This window comes from Pseudorasbora parva, chromosome 24 (assembly GCF_024679245.1).
Source record: "Pseudorasbora parva isolate DD20220531a chromosome 24, ASM2467924v1, whole genome shotgun sequence".
Taxonomy (NCBI): Eukaryota; Metazoa; Chordata; class Actinopteri; order Cypriniformes; family Gobionidae; genus Pseudorasbora; species Pseudorasbora parva.
Genome location: NC_090195.1, coordinates 2,013,436 through 2,031,339, shown reverse-complemented (window position 1 = coordinate 2,031,339; position 17,904 = coordinate 2,013,436). Strand labels below are relative to the sequence as shown.

Below are 17,904 nucleotides of genomic sequence, written 5' to 3'. Positions count from 1 at the left end.
TTTTTGTTCAGTTGTATTTATTTGTGCAATTGTTCTTTAATAATGCTTGAATTTATTATTATTATTATTATTATTTTTTAAACCATATTCAAAAGTCGCTAGCCTGTTGATTTTTTTTGTTTTAGTTTTTTTTTTGTTCATGGTATTCAGGTACAATGAAATGTTTTGCAATAATAGCCTAATAAATGAATGAAGTTTTCTTTCTTTTTTTACCCTATTGGAATCTAAATTAGAAATCAATAAGCAGAATCGCAATCGTTATAATTCAAACGATAACTAACTCTGAAGTTTTTGATCATTTTCACAAAAGTCTGAACATGCAATATATCAAAATAAAGAACAGACCCCGTCTTTAAACAGAAGACCATTTGACAATGCATACTATACTATATAAACAGTCCTAAATATAAACTTCATGCCCCTTTTTTATTAACACTTAAACGTGTGCGCAAGTTTCATAAAAAAGCTACATTTTGAGCAAAAAGCTGAGAAAAATCATGTTTTTGTCAGACTACATCCAGATGGGATTCAGAGCGATGGTCAAAACGCAGATGGACTAGATTGAGTCCATCAACACCCAATGCTTGCACAGTAACATTAGGATGTTTTGATTTATATGCTGTTTAAAGTTGATGATGGCATTATATTACATATGAATCTGCTTATGATGTTGCTTGTTTCTGTAGATCCAGTACTCTTTCAGATGTGTAATAGCGCCCCCTACTTTATAACAGTGAAAACATGGAAAGTCGGAATATTCAGTCAATGGCAGGGAAAGAGTTAATGGACTGATGCGACTAGGTGATTTGATTATCCATACATCAAATTAAAATGCATTAAATATGATCTATTAAATATGATTTGGGCCTTTTTTCTTTGTATGAGCTCCATATTCTCACCATATCATACTATATGAGCCTTTTAAAGCCTGATGTATTGAATGTGATACTTAACAAGAAAAAATTTTTTTAAATACACATTTTATCTGAAGATTATTTTATGTCTTTACAGATTTAAAATGATTATTTACAGGATTAAAAAAAAAGTCACAAAAACCTTTTTTATTAAAAACATGGCAGTGTGACAGGAATGGCTTGAGTGAAATGTCTAAAATGTTGAAAAATAATTTATCTTGAAAATATTAAAAGTTGTGGAAATCACTTAAACGCATTTGCATTCAGAGTTCCCACACATTTATCTATACCATTAGACAATGCATAAAGTACTATATATAAATACAGTCCTTTCAGAGACTTTAGAGACTAATGTAGTGTTGTAGCTCTATTGAATTAGTGTTACGGTTCTCAGACAGCTGGCTGTTTGTGTTCTCGCTCATACTGTAAATCCTCCTGATCAACTAACTTGGGAGTTGGGACTAATCGTCCTAATGAGATTCTCGCCTGGAGATTTCAACAGGCTCGAGGTGTGATTGTAGACATTATGTAAACGATCTCACTTGTTGAAGACTTGCACCTTGTTAATGTGTGACCTTTGCTGCTTAGTTGTCTTCACTTGGCGATACATCCAAAAATAGCACATTGTATGAAACCATACTTGTCTGTTGGCAAACCATGAGTTATTATTATAGCCTTTATACAAACACTTCTTCACTAATTAATGTTTTAAAATGTTTTTGATGTCTATAATGTCAGTAGTAAAGGTTCAGCAAGTGAACTAGACCAGAATGTGATGATAATTTACTCCATGACAAGAGCACATGTGCAGCAGTACTGGGCAGGCCGCCAAACATTTGACCCGACAGAAAGACGACACCCCATTTGTCTCACTCGTCTTGTGATGGTGGACACATGCATAGGATATCACAGTAAGGCCATCACTGCTTTAATTTCACCTCTGCCATTACACAAAGTGACCCATCACTCTTCCTTTATTTTTGTCTTTCAGTGAAATGTTCCACTGTGTTACATAAATGGATGTGCTACTGTCTGCAGCCCAACCAACAATTCTCAATCAATGGGCGTCACTTTCCAGGAATTTCACAGGGTTATCTTTATACCCAAGGACAAATGAGACCATCCTGTGCCAGTCAAGGAATCATTTCATCTGTCGCTCACTGACCTTCAACCCATCTGAACCCGTGATGACTAGGGCATATCAGACTTCTGTGTGCTTCTTAGTACTATTCTATAATGTGTCCCTGAAAACCTTTTCTTTTAATGCATAATTAGTCAAAACAAGTGGTGTTTTTAAGACATTGGAAATAGGGCTTTGTTTGAAGTTGATGTTGATGCATTAGGAGAAAATGAAAGCAAGCAAACATCATGGTTGCATTTCAAAAGTTACTTTATTAACATTACTTACCTATTTGGTGATTAGCCTGTGACTTATAGAACAATGGTATTGATTTATACAATCACAAGCTAATAATGTAGTGTTTTTCAGAATGTCTTGATTTGGCATATTTCGAATGCAGATAGGACTTAACAGTGAAAGCATTGGGGTTTGAGATGCTGATTTGAATCGTCCCCTTATAATTATTTTCCATTATTGGATGTAGTTGGCTGGGGTGGAATGACTGGTGCATGGGAAAAACTATGCTTATCCCTCCCTACCTCTGCCGAACCAAACACAAAAGCAGTTTGGCATAACAAGGTGCCAGCTCCCTTATTTAGATGGATAGTCACTATAAAAGAGAGGAAGGACACACTGTTGAGAGGATCTTCAGCTTCGGCCATTCAACTTTCTCTCAAGCCTACAACTTGTGAACAGGTAATTAAAAACATTACAAGATGAAGTCTCCAATATTTTAAAATTACTTTGAAATTGTAATGGATTTTGAAGCATTCTCTGACTGCATTGTTTGTAGGGCAACGTCTGAAGTTTTCATCTCTGGTGGGAGGTAATGCATCTCTCATATTAGTGTTTCATGGTCAAAATGCATGTTTCATAAAGACATTTTTGCAGTTGTTTTACATCATAACAGCATCATTAACAATAGTGAAATGCTTGATTGTGGGTTTTTTAATAACTTACATGTATGATAGAAGACTTTGATTGTTTTCCGCCGTTGTAGCATCACCCAGATCTCGGAAAACAAACTGCCTTAGTGTTTACTGTCATTTATAGTTCAATTTCTTTGTATGCATTTGTATTAAGATTTTCTATTAAAGCATTTGGCCTCACTTTATATAAGTTGGCTTTACCTACATAGTACTTAACTACTATGTACAGGTGTGGTGGGATGGGTAAGTTTAAATATGCTGTTTGCATGCACTTACTAACAGCAGGCTAGGTGAAAGATGGGGGATGTTGCGATGGAAGAGTTTGGAGCTGCTGCTCCGTACCTCAGGAAGTCAGACAGGGAGCGTCTGGAAGCCCAAACGCGCCCCTTTGACATGAAGAAAGAGTGTTTCGTCCCTGATCCTGAGGAGGAGTATGTGAAAGGAACCATTGTGAGTCGAGATGGTGATAAAGTCACCTGTGACACTGAAAAAGGCAAAGTAAGTACAAGTTAAATGATCACTGATTATTACTTTAGAGCAGGGGTGTCCAATCCTGCTCCTGAAGGGGCCACCGTCCTGCAGAGGTTAGCTTCAACCCCAATTAAACACACTTTTGCCAGCTATACTAGATACTTCCAGTCAGGGGTGTTGAGGCAAGTTGGAGCTAAAATCTGCAGGAAAGTGGCCCTCCAGGACCGACTTTGGACACGCCTGCTTTAGAAGATCTAATTGTTTTGAGTAATAACTTTTGGAGTATGTGCTCTTTACAGACAGTAACTGTGAAGGAGGCTGATGTTCATCCTCAGAACCCACCAAAGTTCGATAAAATTGAGGACATGGCGATGTTCACCTTCCTACACGAGCCCGCTGTGCTGTTTAACCTCAAAGAGCGTTACGCAGCCTGGATGATCTACGTGAGTCGAGGCTTAAAACACACACACATTCTCTTTATCTTACATGAGCAGATCTAAATCTTCTGTGAATCTCCTACAGACCTACTCTGGGCTCTTCTGTGTCACTGTGAACCCCTACAAGTGGCTGCCAGTGTACAACCAGGAAGTTGTTATTGCTTACAGAGGAAAGAAGAGGAGTGAAGCTCCTCCTCACATCTTCTCCATCTCTGACAATGCCTACCAGTACATGCTGTCAGGTGCGTCTACTTGACACCAGTGGTTTTTTATAACCCCTTTAGAACAGAGTTTGGGTAGAAATTAACTTTTTGTTAATATTTTTATTGCCCATTTCAGACAGAGAAAACCAGTCTATTCTTATCACGTAAGTCTGCTTCTGAATATCACTTTCTATAATTGTCAACAATAAAAAAATCTGTGGTGCTTAACATTTTATCTTTCTAACTGAAGTGGAGAATCTGGTGCTGGAAAGACTGTGAACACAAAGAGAGTCATTCAGTATTTTGCCAGCATTGCTGCTAGTCCTTCAAAGAAGGAAACCAGTGAAAAGAAGGTAAATGAAGAGATCTGAATTCAAACTAAAAATTTGTGGACTTCCATTTTGTTTGTCATTCACCATACACACATTCTTCATCTTGTGTTTTCTAGGGTACTCTGGAGGATCAAATCATCCAGTGTAATCCTGCTCTGGAGGCCTTTGGTAATGCCAAGACCATCAGAAATGATAATTCTTCCAGATTTGTAAGTGAATGAAATAGCAGTGAAAATTGAATGTGGCTTTTACTTCAAAAGACATGATGATTTTTATCTTTTCAAACAGGGAAAGTTCATCCGCATTCACTTCGCTGCAAATGGCAAACTCGCTTCTGCAGATATTGAGACTTGTAGGACACTTATGTTTAGTACAATATTGAAATAAAAGTAATGCATGATAATGATTTTACACTAAATGTTCACTGTGACAGATCTTCTGGAGAAGTCTCGTGTGACTTTCCAGCTCAAGGCTGAGAGAGACTACCACATCTTCTACCAGATCCTGTCTCAGAAGAAACCAGAACTTTTAGGTAGGCAAAATGTTTTACAACCAAACATGTATAATTTTTTTCTTTAAATGTTTACAAGAAAATGCATTACAACATGATGTCTAAATGCCTTGTCATTTCACTCAGAGATGCTGCTGATCACAGCAAACCCTTATGATTACGCCTTCATCTCTCAAGGAGAGACTCAAGTGGCCTCTATTGATGATGCTGACGAGCTGATGGCTACAGATGTGTGTATATCTGAAATAGCTCCAAATTCCCATTAATACATTTTGACCTTACCTTCTTAGAAAAAAATTTGAATGAATTTTTCATTAACATTTATCATGTTAAATTAATTACATTTGCTGTAGGAAGCGTTTGATGTGTTGGGCTTCACCCAAGAGGAGAAGAACAGCATCTACAAGCTGGTTGGTGCCATAATGCACTACGGCAACATGAAGTTCAAACAGAAGCAAAGAGAGGAACAGGCCGAGGCTGATGGGACTGAGGGTCAGTATTAGGACAAAACACTGATATAATATATTTATTGGTTAATAGAAGATTCATTACCATCAATCTTCTTCTTTTATTGATGACAGATGCTGATAAAGCAGCTTATCTGATGGGCCTGAACTCTGCTGATCTCATCAAGGCTCTGTGCCACCCAAGAGTCAAAGTAGGAAATGAGTGGGTCACCAAGGGACAGAATGTCCAGCAGGTGGAGATTTCATGATGTCTTTAACTGTTAACACTAAAAAACATAAATTTTATATAATATTTAACTGTATTATCTCTTTTGGACAGGTTTACTATGCTGTTGGCGCTCTTTCTAAATCAGTGTATGAGAAGATGTTCCTTTGGATGGTTGTGAGAATCAACCAATCCCTGGACACCAAACAGCCTCGCCAGTACTTCATTGGTGTGCTGGACATTGCTGGATTTGAGATCTTTGATGTAAGCTAAAATCAACTGATTATTGTGTTTGAAGAATGTCTTAATCGTTACGTCAGACTGACATCATGAAGTGTCGCCTGGGATCCCATGACCTCTAAGTAGTAACAAAATGAGCCAAGGTACATTGGCCAGTGAGATTTGCTTGCAGAGTCACACCTACATACGGGTATAAGGACTGGCATTACTCACTTCATTCATGTTTTGGTGAGGAGCTGATAGAGGGATCCTGCCCATTCAGTGGTGGTTCAGGGCTGTGGCAGGAGGATGTAACATCTGTGTTCCATCTTTCAGGGAATAAGGGTTGCATTAGTAACCTATACATTCCCACTTAGTTACATTCAATGTTACATCGGACTGGTGTCATGGAGTCCGTATGGAAAATGCCATAGCTACTGCACTGTGTTACGAGTGTTGGAGACTTTTGGCAACTGCTCTCAAAATGGCGTAACCTACCCAGTGCCCCATGTAATCCAGAGAAGAATCCAATTACCGTAAGGGAAACCATATAGTGGACAATACACACATGGGATTTACAGAGTGGGGAATCAAATCATGTGGCCATCTAGCCCAATACAAGGGCTGACCAGCTGACCGACGAATGACGCTGGAGGAACTCAGCTCAGGGTTAGCCTAATGGCAAGTAGGTGCAAAAATTCCCCTGTTAGACACAGAGTTTCCCCCCACATTACCTGTTTGTATTCAACACACAGGAAGAAACCACTCAGAGATTATAGAATCTCACAGATGTGTTTGGTGTTGCCCACCCCACAGTTCTGTATTTGTTTGCCAGAGAGACACTGTGCACCTATGCCCAACGGAAGCAACAAACCTGGGTGGTTTAAGCTCTCACCCCAAGGGGGCAACGCTCGCCTTGGGATTGGTATGCCAAGGTGATGCAATCCACAATCAACCTTTGTTTGCAGACAGCCATTCCATTTTGCTGACCTCCTAAGCAGACCACGATATCTAGCTGCTCTGAGCTTCTGAAGCTCTTGGTGCGGTCCATGTAAACATGCAACGGGACACAGCAATGCAAGGGCTGGGTCTGCCTATTCCGGGGGCAGCGCTTGCAACTTCACCACTTGGCCCCAAAAGGGAGCGGTGGGAACATATCCGGGCCTGAGTCTCAGGATGGCGTGAGACCAGGCCGGGCTAAACTCCAGGCACAATTTTCTGACCAAAAATGCCTGTAGGTCCCTGACCCTCTTGAAGGAAGTGAGTGGTAAGGAGTGCTGTCTTAGAAGACCGGATTTTAAGCTCAACATACTGTAGGGACTCACCGAGAGCTCTCTATAGGTCCTAAAAGATGACAAAGAGGTCAAAGGAGGGGATGAGGCATAGCCTGGGAAGATTTAACCTCCTGGTGCCTCCCAGTGGTCCCAGTGACCTGCCGTCAATAGTGTTGTGAAGCGCTGCAATGGTGGCAACATAGACCTCCATGGTGGAGGGGGACAGCCTCTACTCCAAGCCATTTGAAGGGAAAGCACAGAGCCGATCTGCTGGGCGATGGCCTTGACAGTGTTGCTGAAAAGGCGAGCCTGGGAGATATGGGCATCGAGGAAGCAAACTTTGTCAGTGTCCTTTATCTAAGCCAGGTCCAACCAGAGACGACATTCATGGTCCAGAGTGGACATCGTCTGGCCGAAGGCCTGTGCTGTGAGCAGTTCGTGCAACAACCCCGGCTTTGGACTACCCGTGTGCCGCTGATGGACCTGCAAGATAGACATGGCATGCAGGACAGAAGTGGCCTGTCCAGCGGAGGTGTAAGCCTTAGCAGCCAGGGGTGCTGCCTGGCACAACTTGGACGGGCACACTATGCGGGCATAAGTGCACCACAATTGCACACTCCAACCTGTGGAAGGTCGACATAACTGCCATCGAGAGTGGTGGCGGTAGAAGAATGGCTTCAGGCAGTATAAGGTGCCTTCCGCATTTTCTGAACCTCCTCATGCACCTCTGGGAAGAAAGGCACTGGAGAAACCCGTCATCCAAGCGAGTGCTGAGTGGACCACATGGAGGGTTCCACTCAAGCCTGATGCCTGCGGTGGCCTGGAAAATCATGGCTGTCAACTCTGAATCTGATTCAGCATGAACAACCATTTGGTGGCAGCACTACCTGCGGAGGACAAAATCCCACTCTCTGATGCAACGATCGATATCTGATCCTTATCCAGAGCGCTGAATGAGATGCAAGGTGCAAAATTCGGCAACTCGACAGCACACACCATGCTAGAGGAGTCATGGGTGCGGTCACAACAAAGAAGCTCCCACTGTAACCCTCAGCTCTCCCAGATTGCCAACCAGACCCACAGCTCTACTATGAGAAGTGACAACGGTTCTGGGTGCCTCCTTATTAAAGGAGAGTCATGATCGCAATGCCAACATGGACATGCTCTCGCAGTTGAGAGCATGCACCATTAATGAACGCTCTCTCAGCATGCCGTTTTCCCATGTGAGATCATGGCCGTCAGATGAGGTCAGAAAAAGAGAGCATCCAGGAACACAGACGAAAAGACAACTTGAAAAAGATGCCGAATGCCTGTGGTTTCTCTTTTGGAACGCACCTTCATACCAACAGAGAGCTGCAAGCAAAATAGCAATTAAAACTGCTGCTTTTGGAGTGTTTTACAGATAGATTTGGTCTTTGAAGAAATGCTCTTCTTAATGAAGAAAGATTGGATTCTGCAATTGCTGTGCAACCGCTCGGCTTCAAAGCAAAATATGAATGAAGCGAGTAATGCAAGTCCTATTTATACCTGTATGTCTGAGTAGATGTGACTCTGGCTAGTGAGATTTGTATTCAATGTCCAATGGCTCGTTTTGTTACCCCTTTGAAGGCGATTAGGCTCCCTGGCGAGACCCCATGACATCAGTCCGACTTAACATTGAACTTGACTGACTGAATGGGAATTTTTGTTCTTTATTACTTTGCCATTGTGATTCCACAATATCTTCTACCTGCAGTTCAACACCTTTGAGCAGTTGTGCATCAATTTCACTAATGAGAAGTTGCAGCAGTTCTTCAACCACCACATGTTTGTGCTGGAGCAAGAGGAATACAAGAAGGAGGGCATTGAGTGGGTGTTTATTGACTTTGGCATGGACTTGCAGGCTTGTATTGATCTCATTGAAAAGGTGGGTGTACAAAACCTTTTCTTTAAACATCTAATCCTGAAGCTTTATTTAACTCTTTCCCTACCATTAGCAGAAATTTCCTGGCAATCCATGTTTCACTGTTATATGTTATATGCACTGCTATGCACATAGAGAATCTTTATCAAACACGGGTAAAAAGAAGCAGAAAGAATAGATGCAAATGCAAAATGGGGGGGATAGTCAAGCATCAAATGTTGACCCTGGACCTTTGGTACATGACGTGTGTGTGTGTGTGTGTGTGTGTGTGTTGATAAAAAAGAATCCATGAAGCTAGAATATTTTTGTTTAAAAGCAGAGACTTAGATATATTGCGTGTTTAGATATTCATATAAGAAAATATTCTGGGGAACACATTTTTTGTGAAAATGATCAAAATTGCTGGTGGTGGCTGGCAATTTAAAGCAAAATGGTTTACCTCTTACCCCACCAGGTTTTAAAAAAAAAGTTTACATATGTTTTGTTGCCTTCTCTATAGCCCATGGGTATCATGTCCATCCTTGAAGAGGAGTGCATGTTCCCCAAAGCCAGTGATGCAACATTCAAAGCTAAGCTTTATGACAACCATTTGGGGAAATCAAACAACTTCCAGAAGCCCAGGATTGTCAAGGGTAAACCAGAGGCCCATTTCTCCCTGGTTCACTATGCTGGCACTGTGGACTACAACATCAATAACTGGCTGGTGAAGAACAAGGACCCTCTCAATGAGACGGTTGTTGGCCTCTATCAGAAGTCCACCATGAAACTTCTGTCTAACCTGTTTGCTAATTATGCTGGTGCTGACTCAGGTGTGTTGTGCTGATGACATGATCCTTGAGACAAATAAGGATTAAGTGCAAGGTTAATTTTAAGAATTGTGTTTTTTTCAACAGTCATGGAGGGAGGAGGAGGAGGAGGTGGCGCCAAAGGAAAAGAGAAGAAGAAAAAAGGCTCTTCTTTTCAGACAGTGTCTGCCCTTCACAGGGTAAAATAGTGTCTTTCAAACTAAATCAATGCATTTTAGTATAGCTTGGTTTCTTAATTTATTTAATCATGCCCATATATATATATATATATATATATATATATATATATAGAGAGAGAGAGAGAGAGAGAGAGAGAGAGAGAGAGATTGATGGATAATGTCTATCCACAGGAAAACCTGAACAAGCTGATGACCAACTTGAGGTCAACTCATCCTCACTTTGTGCGCTGCATCATCCCCAATGAGACTAAGACTCCAGGGGCGATGGAGAATCCTCTGGTCATGCACCAGCTGCGCTGTAACGGTGTGCTGGAGGGCATCAGGATCTGCAGAAAGGGCTTCCCCAATAGGATCCTGTATGGAGATTTCAAACAGAGGTATATTCACTTATAAATATAAGACATGCCAGTCTCAATTGGGTCAAAAAAAATTCTGACTTAGGAAAACAAATCAGTTGTGCAATGAGACTTGACATTTTCAAATTACACATGTGTGAATGACAAAAATAAAGGCCATTAAATAATTGATCTTGTTTTAAATATATACATAGCCAATGGTAACTATTTTGAAATATGCAACAACAGATACCGTATCCTTAACCCCGCTGCCATCCCAGATGGTCAGTTCATTGACAGCAGGAAAGGAGCAGAAAAGTTATTGGGCTCTTTGGATATTGACCACAACCAGTACAAATTTGGACATACAAAGGTATTTATGCAAAATAACTACTTTGTAGCTTGTGTAATTTTCAATTTTTAAAATGTTATATCCCACATTAATGCACTGAGACAAATATAGGTAATCTATTAGAAGGCTTACACCCCTAAAAAGTGTACCAAATCACTGGGGTGCTTGCAGCATTATGCTCTATTTGTTTGTGCATGGATCCCTTTGATAGATTGCCTGTTATGTATATCTGTTGATCATAGGTGTTCTTCAAAGCTGGTCTACTGGGTACTCTTGAAGAGATGAGAGACGACCGCCTTGCTCTCATCATCACCAATATTCAGGCTAGATCACGTGGTCTTCTCGCAAGACTTGAATTCCAGAAGCTTGTTGATCGCAGGTAACTGGGTGGGCATTCAAATCGGTCAATACGTCATACAAAGAGACAAAAAGAACAGTTTTATTTTGCAGAGATGCCTTGCTTGTGATCCAGTGGAATGTACGTGCTTTCATGGGTGTCAAGAATTGGCCCTGGATGAAGCTCTACTTCAAAATCAAACCACTGCTGAGATCTGCTGAAGCAGAGAAAGAGATGGCCAACATGAAGGAAGAATTCCTAAAGTTGAAGGAGGCCTATGCCAAATCTGAAGCCCGCAGAAAGGAGCTTGAAGAAAAGATGGTTTCACTTCTCCAAGAGAAGAACGACCTGCAACTCCAAGTCCAAACTGTAAGTTTATGATTGGATGAATTCATGATTAAAATGCAACTATACTTTTAATTATACAAAGACATTATAATAAATTAATAATAATAAATAAATAAATACACATAATATTCTGTATCTGTAAACAGGAGCAAGATAATCTTTGTGATGCTGAAGAGAGATGTGAGGGTCTAATCAAGAATAAGATCCAGCTTGAGGCCAAAACCAAAGAGCTGACTGAGAGACTGGAGGATGAAGAGGAGATGAATTCTGAGCTGACTGCAAAGAAACGAAAGCTGGAGGATGAATGTTCTGAGCTCAAGAAGGACATTGATGATCTTGAGCTCACTCTGGCCAAAGTGGAGAAAGAGAAACATGCCACTGAGAACAAGGTCAGTTTTACTAGAACATTTAGTGATACTAGAATGGCATGTTGAGAGTTCGTTGATACAATGAGACATTTTTACAGGTTAAAAACCTGACAGAAGAGATGGCCGCTTTGGATGAGATCATCGCTAAGCTGACCAAGGAGAAGAAAGCTCTTCAGGAAGCCCATCAGCAAACGCTGGATGACCTCCAGAGTGAGGAAGACAAAGTCAACACACTCACCAAAGCCAAAGCCAAGCTGGAGCAACAAGTGGATGATGTGAGTGGTTTGTTGACACTTCTGTTGTAAATGAAAAAGGCAGCATTTACAATGCTGAACAAACTATTGTCCTTCCAGCTTGAGGGTTCCCTGGAACAGGAAAAGAAGCTTCGTATGGATCTGGAGAGAGCAAAGAGGAAGCTCGAGGGAGACTTAAAGTTGACCCAAGAGAGTGTAATGGACCTAGAAAATGACAAACAACAACTGGAAGAGAGGATTAAAAAGTGGGTTTCAAGAGGGTGAAATAATTTATCAAAAATATTTGAATACTTTTTTAATAATGGCAATCAAATATGTTCTGCTACACAGGAAGGATTTTGAGATCAGTCAGCTCAGTAGCAGGATTGAAGACGAGCAGGTAATGGCAGCCCAACTCCAGAAGAAACTGAAGGAGCTGCAGGTAAACTTTGATTCTTAAAAAAGGGACAGTTGGACTGTAGGGAATTCTAGATTTAACTTTGGTTTTCCTCACATTTACCAGGCCAGAATTGAAGAGCTTGAGGAAGAGCTGGAGGCTGAGAGAGCTGCCCGTGCTAAAGTTGAGAAACAGAGAGCTGATCTGTCCAGAGAACTGGAGGAGATCAGTGAGAGGTTGGAGGAGGCTGGTGGAGCCACTGCTGCCCAGATTGAGATGAACAAGAAACGTGAAGCTGAGTTCCAGAAAGTGCGCAGAGACCTTGAAGAGGCCACTCTGCAACATGAGGCCACTGCGGCTACACTGAGGAAGAAACATGCAGACAGTGTGGCTGATCTGGGAGAGCAGATTGACAACCTCCAGAGAGTGAAGCAGAAGCTGGAGAAAGAGAAGAGTGAACTCAGACTGGAACTGGACGATGTGGTCTCCAACATGGAGCAACTTGCAAAGGCTAAGGTGATGAATTCTTGTTTCCATGTTTACTTTAGACATTCTTTACTGTAACTTTTTTCATCCACTGTGTTGCTTCCATTTGATTCATTGATTTAATCCATACAGGCAAACTTGGAGAAAATGTGCAGGACTCTTGAGGACCAGATGTCAGAATACAGAACAAAATTTGAAGAAGGACAACGCAGCATCAATGACTTTACCATGCAAAAAGCAAGGTTGCAAACTGAAAATGGTATGTATTTTCTGATGAGGTATTACTTATCCTGTGCATTGTTAGACAAATTTCCCAAGATCTCACAGTACTTTCTGTAAAATAATGGTTATACTTCTATCTAGGGGAGCTTTCTAGACAGCTGGAAGAAAAGGATTCATTGGTCTCTCAGCTAACAAGAGGCAAGCAGTCCTACACCCAGCAGATTGAGGACCTCAAGAGACAACTAGAGGAGGAAGTCAAGGTATTGCAACCGATGATAGTCCTTGAACCTACAAGGTTAGAGTAACACAGTGTATCAATCATATACCTAAACCACTATACTACCCCATCACACAATAAGATCTTCTAGGAGTAGTGGGATTCAAACCCACATACCTGAAAAGGGACTAGAGCCTTATACTAGTCAAGGCAAGTTTATTTTTTATTTGTATAGCACATTTCATACACAATGGCAATTCAAAGTGCTTTAAATAGAAATTAATTAAAATAGTGATAACATATGCATAAGAAATAATACAATGCGTAAGAATTAAAATAAAAACAAGAACAATTAAAACAGTTTTAAAGAGAAATTAAAAAATAAAATGCTGAGTAATAGATCCCTATCTGCCTGATTCTAAATTCGGATACCCCCATCTTAGATGGAGCAGGTTCGCAATGTCTCCTGGACCTTAAAAGTTGGCCCAAGACAGCCCTAAACAAAAATAATAATGATGCATAAGAAATGGTTTCTCTAAGTCTTGCCTGGAGATAAAGCATCTAATTCTAGCAAAAATTTTCAGATGATAGTATGCTGATTTAGTTACTGCTTTGACATGTCTACTGAAACTCAGGTCTGACTCTAAAATCACTCCAAGATTCCTGACTTGATTTTTTGTTATTAGACCTTTAGCCTCAAGATGCGTTCCCCTTGAGAATTTCATCTTTGCTTCCAAATGTAGTGATTTCAGTTTTGTCTTTGTTTAACTGAAGATAGTTTTGGCAAATCCAGTTGTTAACTTTAATGCATTTGCACGGAGTGGGGTTATATGGGGTTATAGTCATTAAGTGATAGTGCTATGAGTGTCGTCAGCATAGCTGTGGTAAGCAATTTTGTTCTTTGTCATTATTTGGTTCAGTGGCAGTATATATAGGTTGAATAGGAGTGGTGAAAGAATTGACCCTTGTGGGACTCCACGTCATGAATGTCCATTCAGACTTATGGTCACCTATACTCACATAATAACCTCTGCCTTCTAAGTATGACCTGAACCATTTGAGGACCATCCCAGAAAGCCCAACCCAGTTTTCCAGCCTGTCTAGAAGTATGTTGTGGTCAGCAGTGAGGTCAAATTGATGTTTTGCCTGTATCAGTATTGAAGTGAATATAATTTATAATCTGTGAGTGCTGTCTCTATGCTGTGATCCTGTCGGAAACCAGATTGAACATTGTCAAAGTATCCGTTTGAGCTTAAGAATTTGTTCAGCTGATTGAAAACAACTTTTTCAAGGATCTTGCCTATGAAGGGGAGATTTGATATTGGTCTGTAGTTGCCCAATATGTAAGTTTTCATATTTAAGGTTTAAGTTTTAAGGGAGTTTTTTTTAAAAGTCCCATAGAGAAGTGAGGAGTTTACCACTTATAGGAGATCTGTTTCTAAGCAGTTAAACACACTTTTGAAAAAAGAAGTGGGGAGTGTGTCAAGGGCGCAGGTTTATGTTTTAAGATGCTGTACCGTTTCTTCTAAAATTTGAATGTCAATTGCTTTGAAATTAGACATTGTAACTCTGTCTGCTAGTCTCTCTACAGTAGCAAAAAGAGCATGTGTGTTGTTTCTGTTTCTAATATTTGAGAAGGTCTGTCTAGCTTTACCTAGTTCTACATTGAAAGCATTAAGGCTGTCTTTATTGATGTTATCCATTAGAACAAATTTTGTCTTACGCCACATGCGTTCAGATTTCCTGCATTGTCTTTTCACTGAAGTTGAGTACTACAGCTTTAGGCAATTCCCTATTACGTTATTTGTATATATCTTTCAGGCTAAGAATGCCCTGGCCCATGCAGTTCAGTCTGCTCGTCATGATTCTGATCTCCTGAGGGAGCAATATGAGGAGGAGCAGGAAGCCAAGGCTGAGCTGCAGCGTGGTATGTCCAAGGCAAACTCTGAAGTGGCTCAGTGGAGAACCAAGTATGAAACTGATGCCATCCAGAGGACTGAGGAGCTGGAGGAAGCAAAGTAAGCAGCATGAAATACTTGGGGTTCCCATGTAGCCTACCATAAAAAGACATCTGAATTTGTAAAAGCCTCAAAAAATATTTTTATTCATGAAGGAAAAAACTTGCTCAGCGACTGCAAGATGCAGAAGAAGCTGTGGAAGCTGTTAATGCTAAATGCTCCTCTCTGGAGAAGACCAAGCACAGGCTGCAGAATGAGATTGAAGACCTCATGGTGGATGTGGAGAGATCCAATGCTGCTGCTGCTGCTCTGGACAAGAAGCAAAGAAACTTTGACAAGGTAAAAGTATAAAACTATATAAAAAGATAAACTATCTTTGTATTCATTCTGCTCCAGTGGTAGCTAATCAAAGTCTGATTCTATCAACAGGTCCTAGCTGAGTGGAAGCAGAAATATGAGGAGTCTCAGAGCGAGCTGGAAAGCTCCCAGAAGGAAGCCAGATCTCTCAGCACTGAACTATTCAAACTGAAGAACTCTTATGAGGAGTCTCTGGATCATTTGGAAACTATGAAGAGAGAAAACAAGAACCTCCAAGGTGCCCATGATTTATTAGTCTTTGGGCTAATTGATTTCATAAACTTTTTGTAATTCTCTGGAATTATATATTAATATTTTTTTCTGCCAAACAGAGGAGATTGCTGATCTCACTGAACAAATTGGTGAGAGTGGGAAGAACATTCATGAGCTGGAGAAAGTTCGTAAGCAGTTGGAGCAGGAAAAAGCTGAAATTCAAACAGCTCTGGAGGAGGCTGAGGTATGTTGATTGTTATGTGTAGCTGTAGTAGGTATAGTTTTTCTAGTTACATAATCAAGAATACATTTGCTGATAAATCAAACTTACTGTATTTTTTAATGGTCTTAATTGGTTAGGGCTCCCTTGAACATGAAGAAGGAAAGATTCTTAGAGCTCAGCTGGAGTTCAGCCAGATCAAAGCTGATATTGAACGTAAGCTGACAGAGAAAGACGAAGAGATGGAGCAGGCCAAGAGGAACCAGCAGAGAATTGTGGATACCCTGCAGAGCTCACTGGAGTCAGAGACTCGCAGCAGGAATGAAGCTCTCAGGCTGAAGAAGAAGATGGAGGGAGACCTCAATGAGATGGAGATTCAGCTCAGCCAGGCTAACAGGCAGGCATCAGAAGCCCAGAAGCAACTCAAGGGTCTTCATGGACATCTTAAAGTATGCTAGATTATCTGTATTTTTTTTAAATGCACAAGTGTAATCTTATGAAGTTCTATAGTCTTTTTTTATTTGCAAAACTTGTACTTACAGGATGCCCAATTGCAACTAGATGATGCTCTTCGTAGTAATGATGATCTCAAAGAGAACATTGCCATTGTGGAGAGACGCAACAATCTGCTCCAGGCTGAACTGGATGAGCTGAGATCCCTGGTGGAACAAACTGAGAGAGGAAGGAAACTGGCTGAGCAGGAACTGCTGGATGTCAGTGAGAGAGTTCAGCTCCTGCATTCTCAGGTATGACACATCTGCATTAGACAAGCACAAGGAAACCCCTTAAACTTTCTCTCAGTACACAATATCAACAAGAGACTACATACATGAATGTCAATATTGTCCATGTTCAGAACACCAGCCTGCTGAATCAGAAGAAGAAGCTGGAGGGAGATAATACTCAGCTTCAGACTGAGGTTGAGGAGGCAGTGCAGGAGTGCAGGAATGCTGAGGAAAAAGCCAAGAAGGCCATCACTGATGCTGCCATGATGGCAGAGGAGCTAAAGAAGGAGCAGGACACCAGTGCTCATCTGGAGCGCATGAAGAAGAACATGGAGCAGACCATCAAGGACCTCCAGCACCGTCTAGATGAAGCGGAGCAGATCGCCTTGAAGGGAGGCAAGAAGCAGGTCCAGAAACTGGAAGCCAGGGTAAGTTTCTGGAACTCAATTCTTAATAATGCATGTTTTTTTATTCAAAATACATTACTTTTGTGAACATGGCTTATGTACTTAAATTCAGAGATAAATAGCTTTCTAGAGAACTGATAAGTCTGAAACAATTTTCGGTAGGTGAGAGAGCTGGAAAATGAGGTGGAGATAGAACAGAGAAAGGCGAGTGACTCTGTGAAAGGGATCCGTAAATATGAGAGACGCATCAAGGAGCTCACTTACCAGGTCATATCTCTATTCAATACAATATCCCCCAATGTCAACATCTTCAAACCACCCAGACCAAAAATAATCATAAGTATATTAACAGACTGAGGAGGACCGTAAGAATCTGGCTCGTCTTCAAGACCTAGTGGACAAACTCCAGCTGAAGGTCAAATCTTACAAGAGAGCTGCTGAGGAGGCTGTAAGTTCAATCTCTGTTCTGTGTATATACATATACATACTGTTCTTCGAATATTGTTTTTGCCAACAAACATTTGATTTAATCAGGAGGAACAAGCCAATTCTAATATGGGCAAGTTCCGTAAGCTGCAGCATGAGCTGGATGAGGCAGAGGAGAGGGCTGATATTGCTGAATCTCAGGTCAACAAACTGAGAGCCAAGAGTCGCGATTCAGGATCCAAGGTAAGTTAAGTTAACCAAGTTTAACTCAGTATTTTGTGTGCTTACTATAATTGAGTTTAAGAAGGCTCAATTAAGCAATGGGTAATTGAA

The 17,904-nt window shown here is 40.9% G+C and overlaps 1 protein-coding gene across 1 annotated transcript; it reads left to right on the top strand.

The window, feature by feature from the left end:
• The first annotated feature begins 2,233 nt into the window (after positions 1 to 2,233).
• LOC137063379 (myosin-7-like) lies at positions 2,234 to 17,823 on the top strand. Its single transcript, XM_067434467.1, has 36 exons — positions 2,234 to 3,461; positions 3,734 to 3,877; positions 3,957 to 4,113; positions 4,211 to 4,238; positions 4,325 to 4,427; positions 4,523 to 4,615; positions 4,695 to 4,758; positions 4,840 to 4,938; positions 5,044 to 5,147; positions 5,271 to 5,409; positions 5,499 to 5,617; positions 5,704 to 5,853; positions 8,818 to 8,988; positions 9,485 to 9,794; positions 9,879 to 9,970; positions 10,142 to 10,347; positions 10,555 to 10,678; positions 10,900 to 11,036; positions 11,108 to 11,363; positions 11,489 to 11,731; positions 11,809 to 11,985; positions 12,064 to 12,209; positions 12,295 to 12,385; positions 12,467 to 12,856; positions 12,959 to 13,085; positions 13,190 to 13,308; positions 15,087 to 15,283; positions 15,379 to 15,562; positions 15,653 to 15,818; positions 15,913 to 16,037; positions 16,154 to 16,462; positions 16,556 to 16,759; positions 16,870 to 17,166; positions 17,308 to 17,412; positions 17,498 to 17,593; positions 17,680 to 17,823. Exons 1-36 carry the CDS (start codon positions 3,261 to 3,263, stop codon positions 17,821 to 17,823), a joined length of 5,817 nt encoding a protein of 1,938 aa, XP_067290568.1. The 5' UTR covers positions 2,234 to 3,260.
• Positions 17,824 to 17,904: the final 81 nt, after the last annotated feature.

Excerpts from the sequence above, each read along its gene's own strand:
- LOC137063379 (XM_067434467.1), top strand. The coding sequence starts at position 3,261 with ATGGGGGATGTTGCGATGGAAGAGTTTGGAGCTGCTGCTCCGTACCTC. Across the intron at positions 4,616-4,694 it reads ATGATAATTCTTCCAGATTT|GGAAAGTTCATCCGCATTCA; the intron begins GTAAGTGAATGA and ends CTTTTCAAACAG. Across the intron at positions 12,857-12,958 it reads AGCAACTTGCAAAGGCTAAG|GCAAACTTGGAGAAAATGTG; the intron begins GTGATGAATTCT and ends TAATCCATACAG.